Genomic DNA, 20,506 nt, shown 5'->3' with positions numbered 1-20,506 from the left:
TTTATTGACAACTAAAAAACGGAGCTCCAACTTACCTTGTTGCGCTGTGTCAAGTTGTTGCACAATAATGCACCTGTGCATCACTCTGCACTTGTTACAGCGTAATTGCAACAGCACAAACTTTTAGATACATCCACCATAAAACCCAAACCTCCCACTTTGTGACTTCTGGTTGAATCCCCACATTCAGTTGTTTCTAGGCCGATGTTGTTTTGAGAAGCGCAGGGCCTGTGTATAAACAGTTTATTCAAACAGTGTACAACACTATTATCAGGCTAGATTTTATGGCTCAGTTGTTTAGATGCCAAGATAGATTTGAGGGACTAATATAGAGATTTCTGCCAAGACACAAGCCATACTAGTTGTTCACTGCTGTTACTACTAATTAGAAAATGATCCTTGTATAGGCCCACCATGGTCTAGCTAATAGTTCACTTCACTGGGTCATTCTGAAGCATATAATCTGGCCCTTTTCTTGAAAATAATTGTGAAATTATTCAATAACTAAGTTAACCCAAAAAACAGCCAGGTTAAGTTTGGAATCCTAAATGTTTTGACTCTTTTATAACCACATTATCTCATAGTTCATGTTGAAATAAATTTGTGGTCAATGTTTTTTGTTGGTATTAAGCAAAAAATGTTATTTACTAATTATAAAATTGTTTATCATTTGTTTAATGCATAAAATATAACCTCCATCAGATAAAGAACAAAATTGTTCTTAATTAATAATAAAAGCATCATGAATTTAACAGAGTTTAAGAAGAATACTGGATTTATATAATCTACTTAGTTTTGATAATTTTTGAGAAACTGGCGCGAAATCTGGATTGATTCATACTTTTCCATGACCATTAACATTGGGCAAATCTGATGATTGTCAGGTTGTATGCTTGCCATTTGCCCTCAATAATGACCAGCAAATCATTTGTTATTTTCACTCCATTACTGCTAAAAAGGGACACAATACTATGGCATATAAAGATAAAAAGCAATTATTTTAAAATAAAAAATAAAAAAAATTAAATACTAAAAACTTGAAATCTATAAAGCTGCAGGCAGAAGAAACAAAATTGATTTATGCTTTTATTCTTTAAAAATGCATGCATAATGCCAATTAACATACTCATATAAATGACTAATAGGTAATTAGTAATATGTGTATATCTGGAAGAAATGCTTATATATAAATCAATAAAATATCAAAAATAGTTCACAAAAGTTAACAAAGATACCCATAGTAAAATTAAATAAAATCCAATGAGTAACAAAGTTATGTACAGAAACTGGCAAATATGCTTGCATCAACATAGTGGTATGACCATCATCAAAATATTCTTACTCATACACCTGCCATTTGTCTATTGGTACCAATCACAGTTATCCATGTACCTAACAGTAGATCTATGTGCAAGAACTGGCAAACTACTGGTACAATAAAAGTTGTCAAACTAAACTTGTTATTCAGAGATGTCAGGCTAAACCTATACTTCACAGTTGCACTGGTCGAAATTAACACAAGCCGGCAAGCCCTGCACTGATAAAATGTCTTCCAGGCTTGCTCAAATTCTTAATTTTATTTAGCAGGGCATGTTCAAAAAATTGATGCCAAGCAATAGTATTAGAAGTCGGGCTTGTTCATCCAAAAGTCTTAATTTGGATGACTGCAGTTGTCAGACAGTCTGTTGCTAACAGGACTGACATAGACCAATCAGAAGGAACACTACTTAAATACACATCGTTTAAATAAATATCAAGGCCTATCTTTTGTATTCATAAGATTCATGTATAAAATAATGTCTCTTCAAAATCGGATTAAATTAAAGGGACTCGCTCATGTTTTTCAACCAAAAAATACTTATGGTAATGCATATGAAAACATTTCTTTCATCATTATTTTATTCTATGATATCGAAATTGCAGAAAAAATACAATTATAGTGCAAATAAGTATTTTGGTTTTATTTGGAACCATCACCAGTAAAGTCAAGTAAAAATAAGAACACAGAGGCCTTAACCACTATGCCACCAAGACTCAACCAAAAGTGATGAATATTTTGACTCTTTAACAATACATTCATAACATCACATGTAAATGTCAATCAACTAATCATGCAATCACGCAACAATGAATTGCCCAAAGCTGCTATTACCACATATTAAAATTGTGATCTTCAAAGACGGTATTTGAGCAAATATCAACATTTGCTGAAAGGGTTTAAATGTTACTATTTTAGTTTAAACACTCCTAATGATTTGCCATACTTTATTTTTTTCATATAAAAAATGCATTTTACAAAAACATGAGCTAGTCCCTTTTAGATGCAATTGTAAATGTTTGAGTATTATCATATTCGTTATGTGCCGTAAGCAATTTTCAGCTAGCCTGACTTAATAGTTTGTATCTATATCAAAAGAACAATTGCGTTTCATAGTTGACTCAATACATATTTGAACACTATTTGAACATTTCACACATATGTCTTCAACCTTCAACCCACTACCTGTACACGTAATCTTCAACATCAACACACTATATGTACACATAATCTTCAACATCAACACACTATGTGTACACATAATCTTCAACATCAACACACTATGTGTACACATAATCTTCAACATCAACACACTACCTGTTAACGTAATCTTCAACATCAACACACTATGTGTACACATAATCTTCAACATCAACACACTACCTGTTAACGTAATCTTCAACATCAACACACTATGTGTACACATAATCTTCAACATCAACACACTACCTGTTAACGTAATCTTCAACATCAACACACTACCTGTTAACATAACCTTCAACATCAACACACTACCTGTTAACGTAATCTACAACATCAACACACTATGTGTACACATAATTTTCAACATCAACAGACTACCTGTTAACGTAATCTTCAACATCAACAGACTACCTGTTAACTTAATCTTCAACATCAACACACTATGTGTATACATAATCTTCAACATCAACAGACTACCTGTTAACGTAATCTTCACCATCAACATACTACCTGTACACATAATCTTCACCATCAACATACTACCTGTAAACATAATCTTCACCATCAACATACTACCTGTACACATAATCTTCAACATCAACATACTACCTGTACACATAATCTTCAACATCAACAGACTACCTGTACACATAATCTTCAACATCAACATACTACCTGTACACATAATCTTCAACATCAACATACTACCTGTAAACATAATCTTCAACATCAACAGACTACCTGTACACATAATCTTCAACATCAACATACTACCTGTAAACATAATCTTCACCATCAACATACTACCTGTACACATAATCTTCACCATCAACATACTACCTGTACACATAATCTTCACCATCAACATACTACCTGTAAACATAATCTTCACCATCAACATACTACCTGTACACATAATCTTCACCATCAACATACTACCTGTACACATAATCTTCAACATCAACATACTACCTGTAAACATAATCTTCACCATCAACATACTACCTGTACACATAATCTTCAACATCAACATACTACCTGTAAACATAATCTTCAACATCAACAGACTACCTGTACACATAATCTTCAACATCAACATACTACCTGTACACATAATCTTCAACATCAACATACTACCTGTACACATAATCTTCAACATCAACATACTACCTGTACACATAATCTTCAACATCAACATACTACCTGTACACATAATCTTCACCATTAACATACTACCTGTACACATAATCTTCAACATCAACACTCTACCTGTAAACATAATCGTCAACATCAACACACTATATGTACACATAATCTTCAACATCAACACACTATATGTACACATAATCTTCAACATCAACACACTATATGTACATATAATCTTCAACATCAACACACTATATGTACACATAATCTTCAACATTAACACACTATGTACACATAATCTTCAACATCAACACACTATATGTACACATAATCTTCAACATCAACACACTATATGTACACATAATCTTCAACATCAACACACTATATGTACACATAATCTTCAACATCAACACACTATATGTACATATAATCTTCAACATCAACACACTATATGTACACATAATCTTCAACATTAACACACTATGTTTACACATAATCTTCAACATCAAAACACTATATGTACACATAATCTTCAACATTAACACACTATGTTTACATGTAATCTTCAACATCAATAAACCATGTGTACTTCTAACCTTCAGCATTAACACACTACCTGTACTTCTAATCTTCAACATTAACAAACTAGTCTATGTGTACTTCTAACCTTCAGCATTAACACACTACCTGTACTTCTAATCTTCAACATTAACAGACTAGTCTATGTGTACTTCTAACCTTCAGCATTAACACACTACCTGTACTTCTAATCTTCAACATTAACAAACTAGTCTATGTGTACTTCTAACCTTCAGCATTAACACACTACCTGTACTTCTAATCTTCAACATTAACAAACTAGTCTATGTGTACTCATAAGCTTCAGCATTAACACACTACCTGTACTTCTAATCTTCAACATTAACAAACTAGTCTATGTGTACTCATAAGCTTCAGCATTAACACACTACCTGTACTTCTAACCTTCAACATTAACAAACTAGTCTATGTGTACTCATAAGCTTCAGCATTAACACACTACCTGTACTTCTAACCTTCAACATTAACAAACTAGTCTATGTGTACTTCTAACCTACAGCATTAACACACTACCTGTACTTCTAATCTTCAACATTAACAAACTAGTCTATGTGTACTCATAAGCTTCAGCATTAACACACTACCTGTACTTCTAATCTTCAACATTAACAAACTAGTCTATGTGTACTTCTAACCTTCAGCATTAACACACTACCTGTACTTCTAACCTTCAACATTAACAAACTAGTCTATGTGTACTCATAAGCTTCAGCATTAACACACTACCTGTACTTCTAATCTTCAACATTAACAAACTAGTCTATGTGTACTCATAAGCTTCAGCATTAACACACTACCTGTACTTCTAACCTTCAACATTAACAGACTAGTCTATGTGTACTCATAAGCTTCAGCATTAACACACTACCTGTACTTCTAACCTTCAACATTAACAAACTAGTCTATGTGTACTCATAAGCTTCAGCATTAACACACTAGTCTATGTGTACTTCTAACCTTCAGCATTAACACACTACCTGTACTTCTAACCTTCAACATTAACAAACTAGTCTATGTGTACTCATAAGCTTCAGCATTAACACACTACCTGTACTTCTAATCTTCAACATTAACATACTAGTCTATGTGTACTCATAAGCTTCAGCATTAACACACTACCTGTACTTCTAATCTTCAACATTAACAAACTAGTCTATGTGTACTCATAAGCTTCAGCATTAACACACTACCTGTACTTCTAACCTTCAACATTAACAGACTAGTCTATGTGTACTTCTAACCTTCAGCATTAACACACTACCTGTACTTCTAATCTTCAACATTAACAGACTAGTCTATGTGTACTTAAAAGCTTCAACATTAACACACTACCTGTACTTCTAATCTTCAACATTAACAGACTAGTCTATGTGTACTTCTAACCTTCAGCATTAACACACTACCTGTACTTCTAATCTTCAACATTAACAGACTAGTCTATGTGTACTTAAAAGCTTCAACATCAACAAACAACGTAATCAACAACATCAAAACACTATGTGTACTCATAACCTTCCAACATTTACACACTAAGTGTACTCGTAATCTTCAATATTTACACACTGTGTGTATGATAATTACAACATTTTAACTAGTTACAACATTAACTTTTATATAAAATATAATATTTGATTAAATTTCACATCACTAACACAAAGTTGGGTTTAACAACAATTTTGAACATTTGACACTGCAAACTTTTACAAAAAAAGAATCAATAATTCAAGTTACAAAATTTACCAATATCATTTAAAATATACATTTTGGACCTTGAATAATTATGATATTTTCTACATGTTCACATAACAATTCAAAATAACATGGTGCATTTTACGAATATCAGTTGTGACCTAACTAACTGATCATGGTCACAGGTCATGTGATCGGTCAATCACACATAAACCTTCTCGAAAGATAATCTGAGGGTAGACAATATATCTAGATTTAAACAGCTCAAATGCATACCAAATTATCAACCTTCCACAAAATGTTTAACTTTTACAAGTTTAAGAAATAATACTTTCAGTCTAAGACACATGTTAATGCAAATGAAGATATACACAACCAGTATAAAAGTAGAATACCACTACATAAAGCTGATAACACGGGCTAAAACATGGCCATGGTTATACAACTAATACAATTAATGTAAGCAACGTATGTTAATGACAAGATGCAGCTTATTTTGTTAATAAACACAGCAAAGAAAGAACAAATATCTTTAAACACTTCAAAGATCTAGAATGGATTAGATTAATAAAAAGAGGGAAAAGTTAGTGTTTAAATGCAATACTAGTACTAGTACATATATATTGATTCAATGGCCAATAGTAATGAGATTATTTTTCCAAGCCATCATTTTTATGTATGGAGAATTTTGGGATATACATGTATATTTAGTATTATTATCATATATGGTATGCATATTCACCCGCTACCAGTCAATGAGGTTTCCGCTACCAGTCAATGAGGTTTCCGTACTAATTGCCAAAAATATAGTTCAATTTATATATAATTATGTACAGGATAATACAAAACATGGTTTATAAGTTTACTATGTTAAAAAGCTATGAAACAAATATTGCACAAAATAAAAATTAACACCAGACTGTTTGATATAAACAAGAGCCTTGCACACATGTTCCAAGAGTAACCCTTGATTAACGCAATTTTGATGTATAGTAATAAAAGCAAGGTTGAAATGAAGTGGTCATATGAGAGCACATATGATTTTCACTGAGATAAATCACTGTCAATACATCAATTTGTATTACAAAAATCTTCAAAGCAAACAAAATCAGATCTGAGAGTTTCCAAAAAGGGAATTAACCATACCATGTTTATCTCTTATCTCTTAATATTTAGACTCCTACTTTGCTTCTTAGATGAATACATATAAAATTGTGGTTTATCTTTGTATGAAAACATTTGGTCAATGCACATATAATTATGAAATCCCTCTCTCTTCATTAACGATGCATTGATCAAAAGGTTTTCAAACACTGATAAGGCACAATACTAATTCTATCCTTAAACAACGATATCTATGCTCACGCTATTTAATATGGTAAAAAAAATATACCATCACCCTAAACTTGATAATGAACTGTTAACACAATCTAATTACTATATTCATCAACCTCAATAATGCTTCAACACAACAAAATGCAAGGGCTGTTTAAAGGCTGTGATAAGAGACAACACAGCAGACAGAAGCATATACATGTACATTAAAGTTGTCCTTAACCCCTATACAGCACTAAGAATGAAGGCCTTTTAAAGATTGTTGGTCGTAAATAACTTGTAAAGTAATTAATAATTGTAATGCCAATAATGATAAAAAAAATAATAATAATAAAATGGTTGACAGTCAATTTGTGGTGAGTAAACTACATGTATGAATGTCATGATAATGTATAACAGATTTAAATTCAAACAAAATAAGGCATTCAGTAAAACTTATACAGGATAAAAAAGAAAAGCAAAATGGCACAAAATATTTGATATGTAAATTATATATAACAGAGTGCATTGTTAATATGTGTAATAAAGGCAAGATTGATAGTGGAAGAACCATAAAACAATAGCAGCGCAGACAGTCAAAAAGGTGCATATCACGTCAATTATTTAAGTCCAAGCTAAACGTGTGCTAACTGTCTCTGACAACATGTTTACCAATTGACAGGGTTTTTGAGTTAATTTAAGGCCAAGGTTGACGGTTTTGCACAATGACACCAAGGCTTTGACAACACGGAAAACAAAAGAATGTCAATACAATCATAATTAACATGATAAAAAGTTTATAGCAAATCAAACATGTACTATACATGAATACCTAACATTTGTATATTTTGATCACTGAGATAAGGTTTTCAATTTAAATCTTCAAATAAAATGACATATCAATAGAATCCATAGAACATATAATACCCTGCAGAGGTTACAGTCCCGGACAAGCATTGAGGAGATGACCCTACAAAGGTGTATGGGTTGTCGCTACACTGTTGAGGACCTGGCAACAACAACTTCCTGGCCAGTGACCACCATGGCATGCTCTTCCTCCCCCTCCCCCTCCCTGGCCCCACCCCGTCCTCGTGAAAACCTCGGGTCTCGCCCAAGCCAGCAGTTTGGAAGGTACAGGGTCCACATGTAGATGATGACACACGCCCAGCTTGAGCCCATCTTGGCCCACACGGCACCCCAGTTCAGGCCAAACCGGTTTAGGTCAGACTCGGCAGGCCTAGGCAACAAAAATGCTTGATAACATCCCACATAATACAATGAAGTATAAACGAAGTTTGCCAAACCTTAATGTTGTACTCATATTTAATAGAAACAATGAAGAAAACAGGAATTCTTAACATCTCACACAGATGCCAAAACAGATACAAGTAGTGCCTGTTTCAAACAGGGTTGATCTTGTACTACATGCGAGTGTCAACATTTTAAATAGTTGAAAAGTCATGTAGCATCCATATACTTGGACATGCAAGGAAGGACAAAATAACGAGCTGAAATTTTAAAATCTCATTTCAAAGTTAGAGATTAAAACTTAACAGGTTGTAGAGATATGAGATATTTCAAGGAATTAGTTCTCTGTTATTTTTGCATAATTCTCAATCAATCCTGAATGTGAAGATAGTGTACGCACCTATACCAGTTGGTGAGCTGCATCATGACATAGAGGGTTGCGATCACACAGGTAAAGTGGAAGAAGGAGTAGCTGTAGATCACCCCATCAGCCTCATTGTAGTTCACACGCTGACCTCCAAACTCAGATGGGTTGTGACCTTCAAACATGTTAAAAAAGGGTAAAACTGAAATGAACTGGACTTCTTGGTACAGCAAATTAAAAAACCATCCATAGGATTTGACTGATAATAATGATACTTAGTCTTTATACATGTACAACTTTCACGCTCAATGAAAACTTTCTGAAAATATATCATATTTTAAGACTTGTAAGGAGACAGTGGTGTTTTATACCCTATCTTCAATTTGGCTTGTTTGACTAGAAATAAACTGAAATGCATTCACTATGTTCATACATACGTTGTCGTACTTTACAGCAGCAACAGCAGTCATACGTTTCTTCAGTCTACAATAACAAAACTGCATGTTACAAACAAGCAAACTGTTATAATTCATGTCAAGACACAATGTAACATACTGCGAAGCTGAACTAACAAGAAATCTACCATATAATTAATGTCAATGTGAATAACTTACAGTGCCAGGACTGTGGCGAATACCAATCTTTTCCCCATCTTTAGAGGTGCTCAAACTAAAAACAGGATTACAAAGAAAATTCAGTCAATATCTGGCAAGTCCAAAACATTTTTTTAAGTGAAGAAGGAACTGTTCTTGAATGTCACGATAATGGTCTAAAATGTTATTCAAGAACCATTTAAAATGTAATCCTAGCAGTTTGTGAATTCAATACATGCTTGCTTGATAAGATAAACGATCGTATTTCAAAGGATGGTTTCATTCATTTTAACTTTCATAGAAAATTTACAGAAAGTTATCACAAAATCTTGAATGCCAAAAATGTTAATATAATCTTTTTGCTACCTATGAAACATATATTTTTTTCAAAAGCAGAACCATTAGATGAGTATAATTATAACAGAGATGATGTCGGCATAATGAAATAACAAATATTTACTATATACTTTTGATGTATAACTAAGTCAATTATTTTGATGTGCCGACATCAATGAAAAGTGGTGAACATGCGCACACTTAATAGCCCTGTTTTATTTTTTTAGTGCTATAATTCATCAAATTAGTATTGATTAAAGGTCCTTTTTTATCCATTTGAGAAAACTTGTTTACTAATTTTAGCTTTAAATAACATCCTCTAATAGTCTATGTAACATAAAATCCTGAAGTAATTCTTCATGCTCACATTGCAAACGCAGCCATGACAAACATAATGAAGAGACCGGCGTAGGCTGCTATCATTTCCCGTTCAGGATTGAACTCGCTTGGGCGACAGATGTTTGACGCATTCTGCAGGCGGGAGAAGATCATGGTTTCACCTGGACCCCTAGCATAGCCAATCTGAGAAAAGATAAACAAAGATGATAGAATAAGAAAGGCAGTAACAATACATGTAGGGTTTTAACTAAAGGGTTGCCGCACACTGTCCTTTTCATACCAGCATGTGTATCCATCTGCAATAAAATGCTTTAGAAAATGATATTTTTTTGTTATGATTAAAACTTATAATGTGATTATAAATACATTCAAACTGTACATATGAAGTAGTTGAACCTTATATTACTCTTATCAAACACAATTTCTTACATTATCTGTAAAATTCATAATGTTCCAAATTCTATTCATCCCAATACAATGTGCCCTTTTACCCCTTAGCCCCCTGTCTCTCTTCAGTGTCACCCTGTCCTAAATATTGGCTAAAACCCTGACATGACCACACAGGTTTATTTTTTTTATCAAACAAATGTGGCTGGCAATAAAAGGAAAGGAAATACAGTAAAATTGTGATCGCTCTAGGACGCCCTGGAACAAGCTTTAACCTCGAGTGATCTGATGTTTCGAACAACCCATTGAAGTCAGTTGAAATGTGTTACAATGTATTTTAAAAGTTTAAAAAATTCAGTTAACTTCAACACTGATTATGTATTGTGTAATGGAAATCGCTCATATGTTCAAAAGCTGTCGTTTACTAAGTGTGAAAATGTAAAAGAACAACCAATAATTGAATTATGGTAATATTTAATTTTTCCAAAAAAACAAAAACAACACATTTTCTAAACAAACAACATATTAAAGAATATAATAAATATCATCATGAACTTTTGACAATTATCTTCTCAAATGCCCTTATCAAGTATTAGCGACGATCATCGGTTTTCAACCTTTTTAAATTCCCTTTCATCTGTCATTTACAACTTGCGAAAAATTTAACACCTGCCAAAGTTTTGTTTATTTATGAACATGCTTTCGGGGAAAATGCGTGAAATTATGACCTCATGGTTATCATAAAGTTTTGCGCATGATTTGTGCATTAGGGACCAGCAATAGTGCTCAACTTCCTAGACTTATTTAGGTTTCAATCCAAGAGTCAGTAAATTTTATATGAAAATAGAAGGAATAATAGTCGGGACTAAGCTTCGACCTCGACTGACCACCTGTTCGAATGACCACATTTTTTATAAAATACACCTTGGAATCACGTAGTTTAAACATATTCACTGTCATAACAATTAACCCAAAACTTGCTGACAATAAATTATGCACAATATTATTTCTTAGGTGAAAATTGGTACAGTTAGCCATTATGAGGCCAATATATGGATTCCAGCTGAAACCAACATGCAACCTCCCCGTGCAGACAATACCCTTGCTAAACTTTTCACAATCAGCGAGACTTACATGGGATTCTTCTAGCTCATTCAGGTCGTAGTCAGTGGAGACGAGATTGAAGGGGTTGTTCATTATGCTGGCAATACGCGCCTCCACGGTCTCAATGAACGATACTGAAACAACCCAAAATCATAACTGAACAGAATTGTGCTGTTGGGAGTTAAGTAAAAAAAAATTCATGAAATATATAAACAGACACCTTTTTTTTAACAAGCAGCATGTTAAGTGATGATAACCTTGCAGGAAAATACACTTCTAAATCAGAAATATTTCAGAATTAATACAACCTCAACTTAGATTTTTGTGTATTTATAACTTTAAAGCTATGCTATTAGTTGTATAAATGTATGCAGGTAATTGTCTTCATACTTTCCTCGGGCGGTTCGCTGGTGAGGGCAGACCAGGTCAGGTACATCACATACAGGGAGATCACAGACGACTGGAGAAGGCCTGCGTTCTGGTTACCTAGATCATACAATAGCAGTCAACACATTAACAATGAAATAAGATGGACTTTAAGTCAGTAAAACATGTACAGCACTAATCAAACATCATATCTTTCACTTTTAAAAGAATACTTCATGTCCATAATATACTAGATTTAATACAGTAAAATGCAAAGGGTGCTGGCCCAAATCTCTCCGACAAGGCTTGGGGATAACATGCTTAAGTATATTATTTCATATAGCCGAATTTCTTTTAAAAACTTTGTTTTATAAAAAAAAAAGGAGTAGTTTATTGAGAATTTCTTAAATACAATGTCTCAAAACTCTGTAACAGGGGAATAAAACAGATTTTATACTAGCACAACAAGAGAGTGATGAGCTAGATCCTGTTATATGTGACTTAAAGTTGTTCGAAAAAATTGGGCCCAAGTGTTGTCGTCAGTTGCCACTTACATTTCTGTGTAACAGGAAGCAGGGTGAAGAATGAGAGTAAGGCACACAGGCCGGCGTTCACGAGGATGAAGATCTTGTTGGTCTTGCAGCCCTCAAACCTTGTATAGTTGAAATAGAGCAGGATGGCTCCAGCGATTGTTACTGCATAAAACACTGTTGCACACAACAGAGTTCCTGGAAAACACAAATAAATCCTAGGTAAGATTTATGATACTTTGTTGAAGTTTAAAACAGTTATGCCAGAAAACAGGATGCTTAAATGAAAACGCATGCACTAATCTTTTTTAGATTTGTACAGAAACTCACCAACATAACCACATGTGCTTGTCTTTTGAGTTTCTTCATCTAGTTGAATCCTAAAAAAGACAAGTGTTGGTGAAATATTCCAACTGAAACATGCAATACAGCTGAAAAGTGATGACTCTTATGAACATTGGTTATAAGATATGAGTATGTGCACAATTGTTTGAAATAAAAGAATATTGTATATAGTGAAGCATTTAGATTTGACCTAGTAACCTAGTTTTTGACCACACGTTGCCCTGTTTCAAACTAATAAAATATTTCATCAAGGTAGACATTATAAAGAAGTTTCATCAAGAATGGGCCTGAAGCATTGCAACTAAAGTGTCCACAAGGTTTTTCTAAGATTTGACCTAGAAACCTAGTGTTTGACCCCATGTGACCTTGTTTCAAACTTATCAAAGATTTCATCAAGAAAAATATTCTGATTAAGGATCATAAAAATTGGAGCGGATAAATTGCCTTTTTTTTTTTTCCAATCTTACACTTAGATTTAACCTAATGACAAAGTTTTTACACCATGTAACCCCATTTACAAGTAGTCAAGACTTCATAAAGGGATACATTCTGAACAAGTTAAAACATTATCTGACCAGTCCCTACCAAGATATGGTTCCATACAAGACAACCGTTGCACGGACAGAAGACAACACTAAAACAATATCCTCCTTTCAAAACCTTCGGTTCTGCAGGGTATAATAAAATAAGTCCCTTCACAGAAAGCAATTTCTTAACAAGAACACAATCTATGTATGTTGATGCCAACACTTGCCACAGCCGAGCAGTGTGCATAACTAAACAAATGTTTTAGCCAGATGGAGCACAAGGTTTGAGCTGACTACTTATATGTGTATCTTGCAAATAAAAACATTAATGTCTTAATGAAATGCAATGACCAACATGTGGATGGCAACACCAAGGCTATGAGGCTAAATACAAATAAATATACAGCTGCAAATGATGTTTATGATCCAAAAAATAAACAATGAAAGAAAATCATGAAAACATGTATGTATGACTTCATACTTATAAACTGTACCAATAATCATGCAAAAATCAGACATGTTATGTTTTGACTACAATTCATTCAAAATAAAGCCATATGATGTCAGTGTACCATTTAGCATTCCATGCATGTGTGAAGTCAACAAGGAGTATGAGCTGTACCAGGATGAACATGAACCCACCTGCCATGCCAACATACATCCAGTCTGAAATACACAGCTCACAATGTAATACAGTTATAAATGAAGCTAGAACACAAAGTATATAAAGGCCCTATTCAAATCATAGTTATAAATGTACAAATGTTTAATTGAACCTGTTTGAAACGTCCAACATAAATCAACATTAATTAGCTAGTATTGTGCATTTGTAAATTGTAGCATTTCATTATATTTAATAAATCGTTCAAAATATTAATTTAGTTTTATTATCTGTAGTACTCATATTAATACTGATAAACTCTCATTCACATAATTATTACAGTAATTTAAAACAAATTGCCTCCTGTTTTTAAGACAAACAAGAAACGCCGCAATGCGACGAAACCAGGTTTTCAATGATTGACAGACAAACTTCAGCCTGTGTCTGTTTTTCTATTTATAGTTGACCATAGGGACCCCAAACACAATCACATGAAAGGTATCCATAAACTCTTCCTTTATACCAAGTTGGGTCAAGATGTCAACCCTAACTTAAGTTATTCAGTTTCAACCGTTTTTCTATTTTTAGTAACATTGACCTTGATCCTAGGGACCCCAAACACAATCCTATGACAGGTCTCCATAAACTCTTCCTTTATACCATGTTTGGTCAAGATATGTGGACCCTGACTAAAGTTATTTAGTTTCAACTGGTTTTTTTTCTATTTTTAGTAACAGTGACCGCGACCCTGACACTAGGGACCCCAAACGCAATCCCATGAAAGATATCCATAAACTCTTCCTATAGACCAAATTTGGTCAAGATATGTCAACCCTAACTAAAGTTATTCAGTTTCAACCGTTTCCTATTTTTAGTAACAGTGACCTTTACCTTGACCCTAGGGACCCCAAACACAATCCCATGAAAGATATCAATAAACTCTTCCTATAGACCAAGTTAAGTCAAGATATGTGAACCCTGACTAAAGTTATTCAGTTTCAACCATTCTTCTGTTTTAGTAACATTGACCTTGATCCTAGGGACACCAAACGCAATCACGTGAAAGGTATCCATAAACTCTTCCTTTATACAAAGTTGGGTCAAGATATGTGAACCCTAACTAAAGTTATTCAGTTTCAACCGTTTCCTATTTTTAGTAACAGTGACCTTGACCGTAGGGACCCCAAATGCAATCCCATAAAAGGTCTCCATAAACTCTTCCTTTATACCAAGTTGGGTCAAAAAGATATGTCAACCCGAAGTTATTCAGTTTCATAGGGGAGTTTGACGCCCCTCGGCCGCCTGCCCGAATAACAACGTTTGTCATTCAAGTGTTGTTGCACGACAATGACACAGCAAGCTTAAAATAAACTTTGTAAATTCTCCTTTAATATCATTTAGAATAAAAATTAATGTCATATATATATCTCACATTTCTAAGCAATTTTAAGAAAATTCCCATAGATAAAGAGCTATAACTCACAGATTGAGAACTGACTAAAGCGGGGGATGAAGAACGCTCCGACAATCAGCCCAATCAGGAGCAGGATCTTGAAGAACCAGTACCTGTCACATCATACATGAACATAACATTAATACTGCAATGGAAGGACATAAATATGTGTTCTGCCTCAACTACAGGGAGTTTATTTTAATTCTTATTTTTAGCCATTTGCCATTTTAATCATGCCCCAATCAATTTTGAGCAAATACAAAAACATGCCAAAAAAACACTCTTTCAATCATACACTTTTCATCCAGGTGAGCTAGTCTTGTAAAGATACTCTCTTATTTATTCAAAAAAACTCTTTATATGATATTAGGAGAATATTAAGATTTTTCAGAACCAGCCTTTAGAACGTAGCAAAGTGTACCAACAAGTAGCACTGAATTAGTGAAACAATTCACTGGCGGCACAATCACATAGTTTCATGTGTATATGAGACAGGTCAAGAGAAAGGGCAGTAATTTGAGCAAGACAGCAGACCATCTTGTATGTATGTGATATTATCAGATTTCAGATTTTTTAATGTGATAAGAAATGTTAATTTAGCACTCAGTCCCATAGTTGAACATGTCGACAGTTACCCATTGTGTAAATGGCCGCGCCATTGGTTGCTGTTGGGGACACAGAGGGTTAGCATCATGAGAAGGAGGTTGAACACAACGAGCCCCGCACATATTCGGTACACGGCCTTGTAACCTGTCAACACAGCACAGTTCTCACCCAGGCTCAGCTGTACACACGTAGAGTTGAATCCAGGCACCTGAGTAAAGACATATTTAAAATAAAAATAAAAATAATATTTAACAAGAGCTGAAACAGAGACAGCGCGCTAGACTAGTCCGCCACTTTTCAGTGTAAGGATTGAAAAGCTTGGTGAAACATGGATCACTGTAAACTTAGATCAGATTTCAATGCAATACATGATTTATTTGCTGAGATATTATCATAAATGTGGTTACATGCAAAATTTAAACCAGAATTTCTAAGTCAAATAATAAAGGCCCATAATTTGCATTATATTCCAAAAAGTGTTATCTAACTTTATTAAATTAGTAGGTTATATAGTTGGGAATACATATCTAAAGTTTCAATGAAATACATGATGTATTTGCTGAAATATTGACTTAAATCTGGTTACATGCAAAACCTTAACCAGAATTTTTAAGTCGAATAATAAAGGGCAATTATTTGCATTCAATGCAAACTAGAGTTATCTAACTTAGTTAATTAAGTAGGTTGGGTGGTTGAGTACCATTGTCTAAAGTCTTAATGCAATAGATCAAGAAGTTGCTGAGAAATTAACCTATGTGTGCGTGCATGCAAAACCTTAACCAGAATTTCTAAGTCAAATAATAAAGGGCAATTATTTGCATTAAATGCAAACTAGATTTATCTTACTTGGTTAATTTAGTAGGTTAGATAGTTGGGAATACATATGTAAAGTTTCAATGCAATACATGAGATAATGACTTAAAGTTGCTTACATGCAAAACCTTAACCAAGGTGTGATGCCGACGCCAACGCCGACGCTTGGGTGAGTAGTATAGCTCTCAATATTCTTCGAATAGTCAAGCTAAAACTTGATAAAGCAATTTTGAAAAAAATGTTTGTTTCACTGCCCTCAAAAATTGGGTCTAAGGTTAAGGATTGTCAAAGTAAAGGTGAGTCTGAATATAGTTCGCACACTTAAAGCAGTTGATTTCATCTGGGTCAACACAAATGGAATGCAAGCTCATTTTATGAAACTAAGTTGAAGAATTTAGTTTTAAACTTCAATAATATTATACTAATTATTCTATAAAAACAGAAAATTGAAACACCTTTTGGTCGCAATAAAATGCACCTTGAAGGAAAAAAAATTACCTGTCAAAAATATTTTTTTGATGGCAATAAAGAAATAGGATAAAGTGACAAACATTAGGGTCGACTGGCATATCTGGTATTCATCCTGAGGCCTCTTTTTCACAGCATATGATGTTGCAATTGGTTATTTTTAAACAACTGCAATGATACAATATCATAAATGACTTAGTTATTAAGTACTCCCATTGATTTCATTTATTTTATATTAATGATTAGGCTTCCTTCTATTTTCAACAAAAAAACTTTGTGTACAAAAGATAGAGAACCTTGATTTTAATTTCCTCTTCAACCTGTGGGGACAGCATGAGGCAAGCGGTGAGGAAGCCGATCAGTAGACAGATCATGTACATTAACCGTGTCCCAGTTGACTCATTGATTGGCTTACAGGGCGAGCAACACAGGCCACACGAAGCCGGACCACAGCAGCAGCCAAACTGAAGTCATAAAATAGTATGGGTACACAAACATTTAAATCTAAATGATAAAATCACACACTCATTGAGAGTATTTTTGTATTTAAAAGGGCATTCTCAAAAATAAAAAAATTGGTTAAGATTCCAAAGCAAACAATGCATTTGAGTCCAACTCATGGTTTTTAAGCAGTAACTCATTGAGAAGTACTTATTTTGCTCTAGAGTATTTTTTATAAAATAATATGAAATATTGAAAAAATACAAGAAAAATATATGATAACAAGCTACTTTAGTTGAACACACAGTTATCTTTATAAATCCATTTTATTGCAATAAAAATGTTTTAGAAAACTGTATCAAACTGCGGGAATATGGTTTTGTGCATCTTGATGGGGATCAAACCCAAAACCTTTGCTCCTCAGGCAGAGCAGTGCATATACATTTGGCAGACTTTTGCCAAACACATCTAAATGTTAAATGTTTTCTACACTGGCTTCGGACAGACACCATCATGTTGCTATAATTTAATTACCTCAATCTTATTGTAAGCTAACCCAGGTAAACCCAACATATCCAAACAATATCTAGTCACTGTTGATACCAAATTCTGTATCTGTATCTTTACGGTGTAATACCTTTTCAGGTTTTGCACACCGTGGGGACAGCGCTAGTAAAATTGGAGAGCCTTAAAGACCTCTTTGCATAGACCACACTATCTTCCAGTTGATTCCACTCTCTTAGCGTTTTTACAAAGAAAATTTGTTTTTAGTTGCTCAGATTTATATTGTCTTATTTGAAAGCCTCTAGAGCTCTTTATTACTTGGTTTGGATGATATTTGATGTAACACAATCAATATTTTTTTTAGCCTTAATATGCCTCCTTTTCTATGCTGGTTGGAGACACTCTGCCGGGGGTAGTGCTGGCACCAGACCCTTGGACACTGGAAGAGGAAGATCAGACGTGTTGCTGTCAGATGTTCTTGGAGGCTTGTTAATTTCAGTTTGTCCAAGATGCGAGAGAAACATTCTTCTTCGGAGGTCTTATAGTCTCCCATAATGAATCTTGCTGGTTTTCGTTGAACACATTCTAGTTTATTGACATTAAACTGTCTATTAGAATCATAAATGATGGTATGCGGTTTTTTAAAATTCAGCTGGGCAGTGGTGAAGGTTTATACGTAGGAGAGCCATTGTGGAGTTTGATTTCATGCAAATTTTGTTATTGTGTGGTGTACATGTTAGATCTTCGGATAGAGTAAGTCCCAAATATGGATTTCTGTAACTTGTTTAAGAATATGGTTACAACGATTGTAGAAATGTGGCTTCTTGTTGTTTATGCTCATGATGTAACATTTCTTTGCATTAAAGTGCATGCATACCCCATTTATCAGCCCAGAGTTAAATTCTATCAAGTCTTTTTCTAGTATTTCAAAGTCCTTCCGGCAGCTAGTTTTCCTGTATAGAAGACAATTATCTGCTAAAAGGCGAACTTGTGATGTTACTGATAGTGGCAAATCATTTATATGACACAGGAATATAAGGGGTTCAAGGACCGTGCCTTGGGGGACCCCAGAGTCTACAGTAACTTTTGGAGATGATTCCCCATCAACGATGACCTGCATATGCCGTTTAATAAAAAATAAACATACATGTACATGTAGCCATGAGTATACTGGAACCGTCTTGCCGTACCTAAGAAGTTTCTGGCAGAGCTCAGCATGGGGAATTGTGTTGAACACTACTAAATTCAAGAATTAATATAATCTGCTTGTTGGCTTTCATCGTTGGAAGATAACAAGTCGTTGATGGTTACTAAGAGTTGTGTTTCAGAGGAGTATCCACTTTTAAAACCGTGGTTCAGGTTATTGTTCTTTCCAAAGTAGTCTAGCAGATGTTTACAAATGAAATGTTCTAAGGTGTTACACAAAATTGAAGTTAATGAAACAGAAGGATCATTTTTCCACTTGATGAACACCTTCTTTCTTGAACAATGGCGACACATTGGCATTTACCCAGTCATATGGCAGCTCCCGTTAAAATTGACAATTGAAAGATTGCTGATATTCCTGGAGCAATTTTTCTGGCGCAGTTTTTAGTAATATATTTGAAATCATATCAGGACCTGTAGCTTTTTTTCTGTTTATAAAGCAAATACATAAAACTTAAAAGTTTCTCAACCCCGGCTGATATGATGTTTAGGTTCATAAAATAATATTATAACTTTTTTAAAAAGGGTTGGTAGGTTTGACGAGGATCTTTAAGTAGATAAAACATATAGCGGAGTTTGTCAACAAAATATAAGCCAAACCTTATGTCATCAGGTTTGAGTTTATGAGTCAACCACCATAAATAATAAAGCTTACAAGTTTAATATACAAGTGCACTTCAGGGTATCAATTTCTATTTACACTGAAACTGGTCCAGTGAAAAACATACAATTTTAATCAATTCAGCAAAAGCATTCACAAACCTGAGCTGAGCAACAACTACACATTTTTATGTCGTCTATTTTGATTTGTTCTTGTTGCCTCCCATACAATAACATTCAGGTCATCTCCCCTGGAAAATTGCTATTCCCCGTACATGGAATGTCATTTAAAGTACACAACGATAATGTACATAGACAGCATATAAGCCCCTACCACGAACACAGCTGTAGAGAAGCCACGGTCAACCGCAAAAAACAGGGTCAAACTAATTATTTTATGTGTCT

General features: G+C 34.1%; 1 protein-coding gene across 3 annotated transcripts; it reads right to left on the bottom strand.

Moving 5' to 3' along the window:
* Positions 1 to 1,073: 1,073 nt before the first annotated feature.
* On the bottom strand, positions 1,074 to 20,498 carry LOC128227540 (serine incorporator 1-like). 3 transcript variants are annotated; one of them, XR_008259828.1, is made up of 15 exons: positions 20,264 to 20,498; positions 17,647 to 17,814; positions 16,099 to 16,277; positions 15,494 to 15,576; positions 13,982 to 14,075; positions 12,868 to 12,917; positions 12,562 to 12,735; positions 12,032 to 12,127; positions 11,672 to 11,775; positions 10,179 to 10,333; positions 9,497 to 9,551; positions 9,320 to 9,365; positions 8,919 to 9,057; positions 4,781 to 8,507; positions 1,074 to 4,709 (listed from the first exon to the last, which is right to left on the bottom strand). XR_008259828.1 is itself a non-coding variant. In XM_052938186.1 (14 exons), exons 1-14 carry the CDS (start codon positions 20,336 to 20,338, stop codon positions 8,264 to 8,266), a joined length of 1,662 nt encoding a protein of 553 aa, XP_052794146.1. In that variant the 5' UTR covers positions 20,339 to 20,498; the 3' UTR covers positions 1,074 to 8,263. The 3 variants fall into 3 exon arrangements, 1 of the variants encoding a protein (XP_052794146.1); XR_008259829.1 differs by having other exon boundaries at positions 1,074 to 5,186; positions 5,225 to 8,507; XM_052938186.1 differs by having other exon boundaries at positions 1,074 to 8,507.
* Positions 20,499 to 20,506: the final 8 nt, after the last annotated feature.

Source organism: Mya arenaria, chromosome 3, assembly GCF_026914265.1.
Source record: "Mya arenaria isolate MELC-2E11 chromosome 3, ASM2691426v1".
Taxonomy (NCBI): Eukaryota; Metazoa; Mollusca; class Bivalvia; order Myida; family Myidae; genus Mya; species Mya arenaria.
Note: the sequence above shows the minus strand (reverse complement) of the source record. Positions and strands in the feature narration are given on the sequence as shown.

Coding starts and splice junctions, on each gene's coding strand:
- LOC128227540 (XM_052938186.1), bottom strand. CDS start 20,338: ATGTTATTGTATGGGAGGCAACAAGAACAAATCAAAATAGACGACATA. Junction 12,128..12,561: donor GCTTCCTGTTACACAGAAAT/GTAAGTGGCAAC, acceptor TGTATGATCTAG/GTAACCAGAACGCAGGCCTT. Junction 11,776..12,031: donor CAGCGAACCGCCCGAGGAAA/GTATGAAGACAA, acceptor GGGTTGTTTCAG/TATCGTTCATTGAGACCGTG.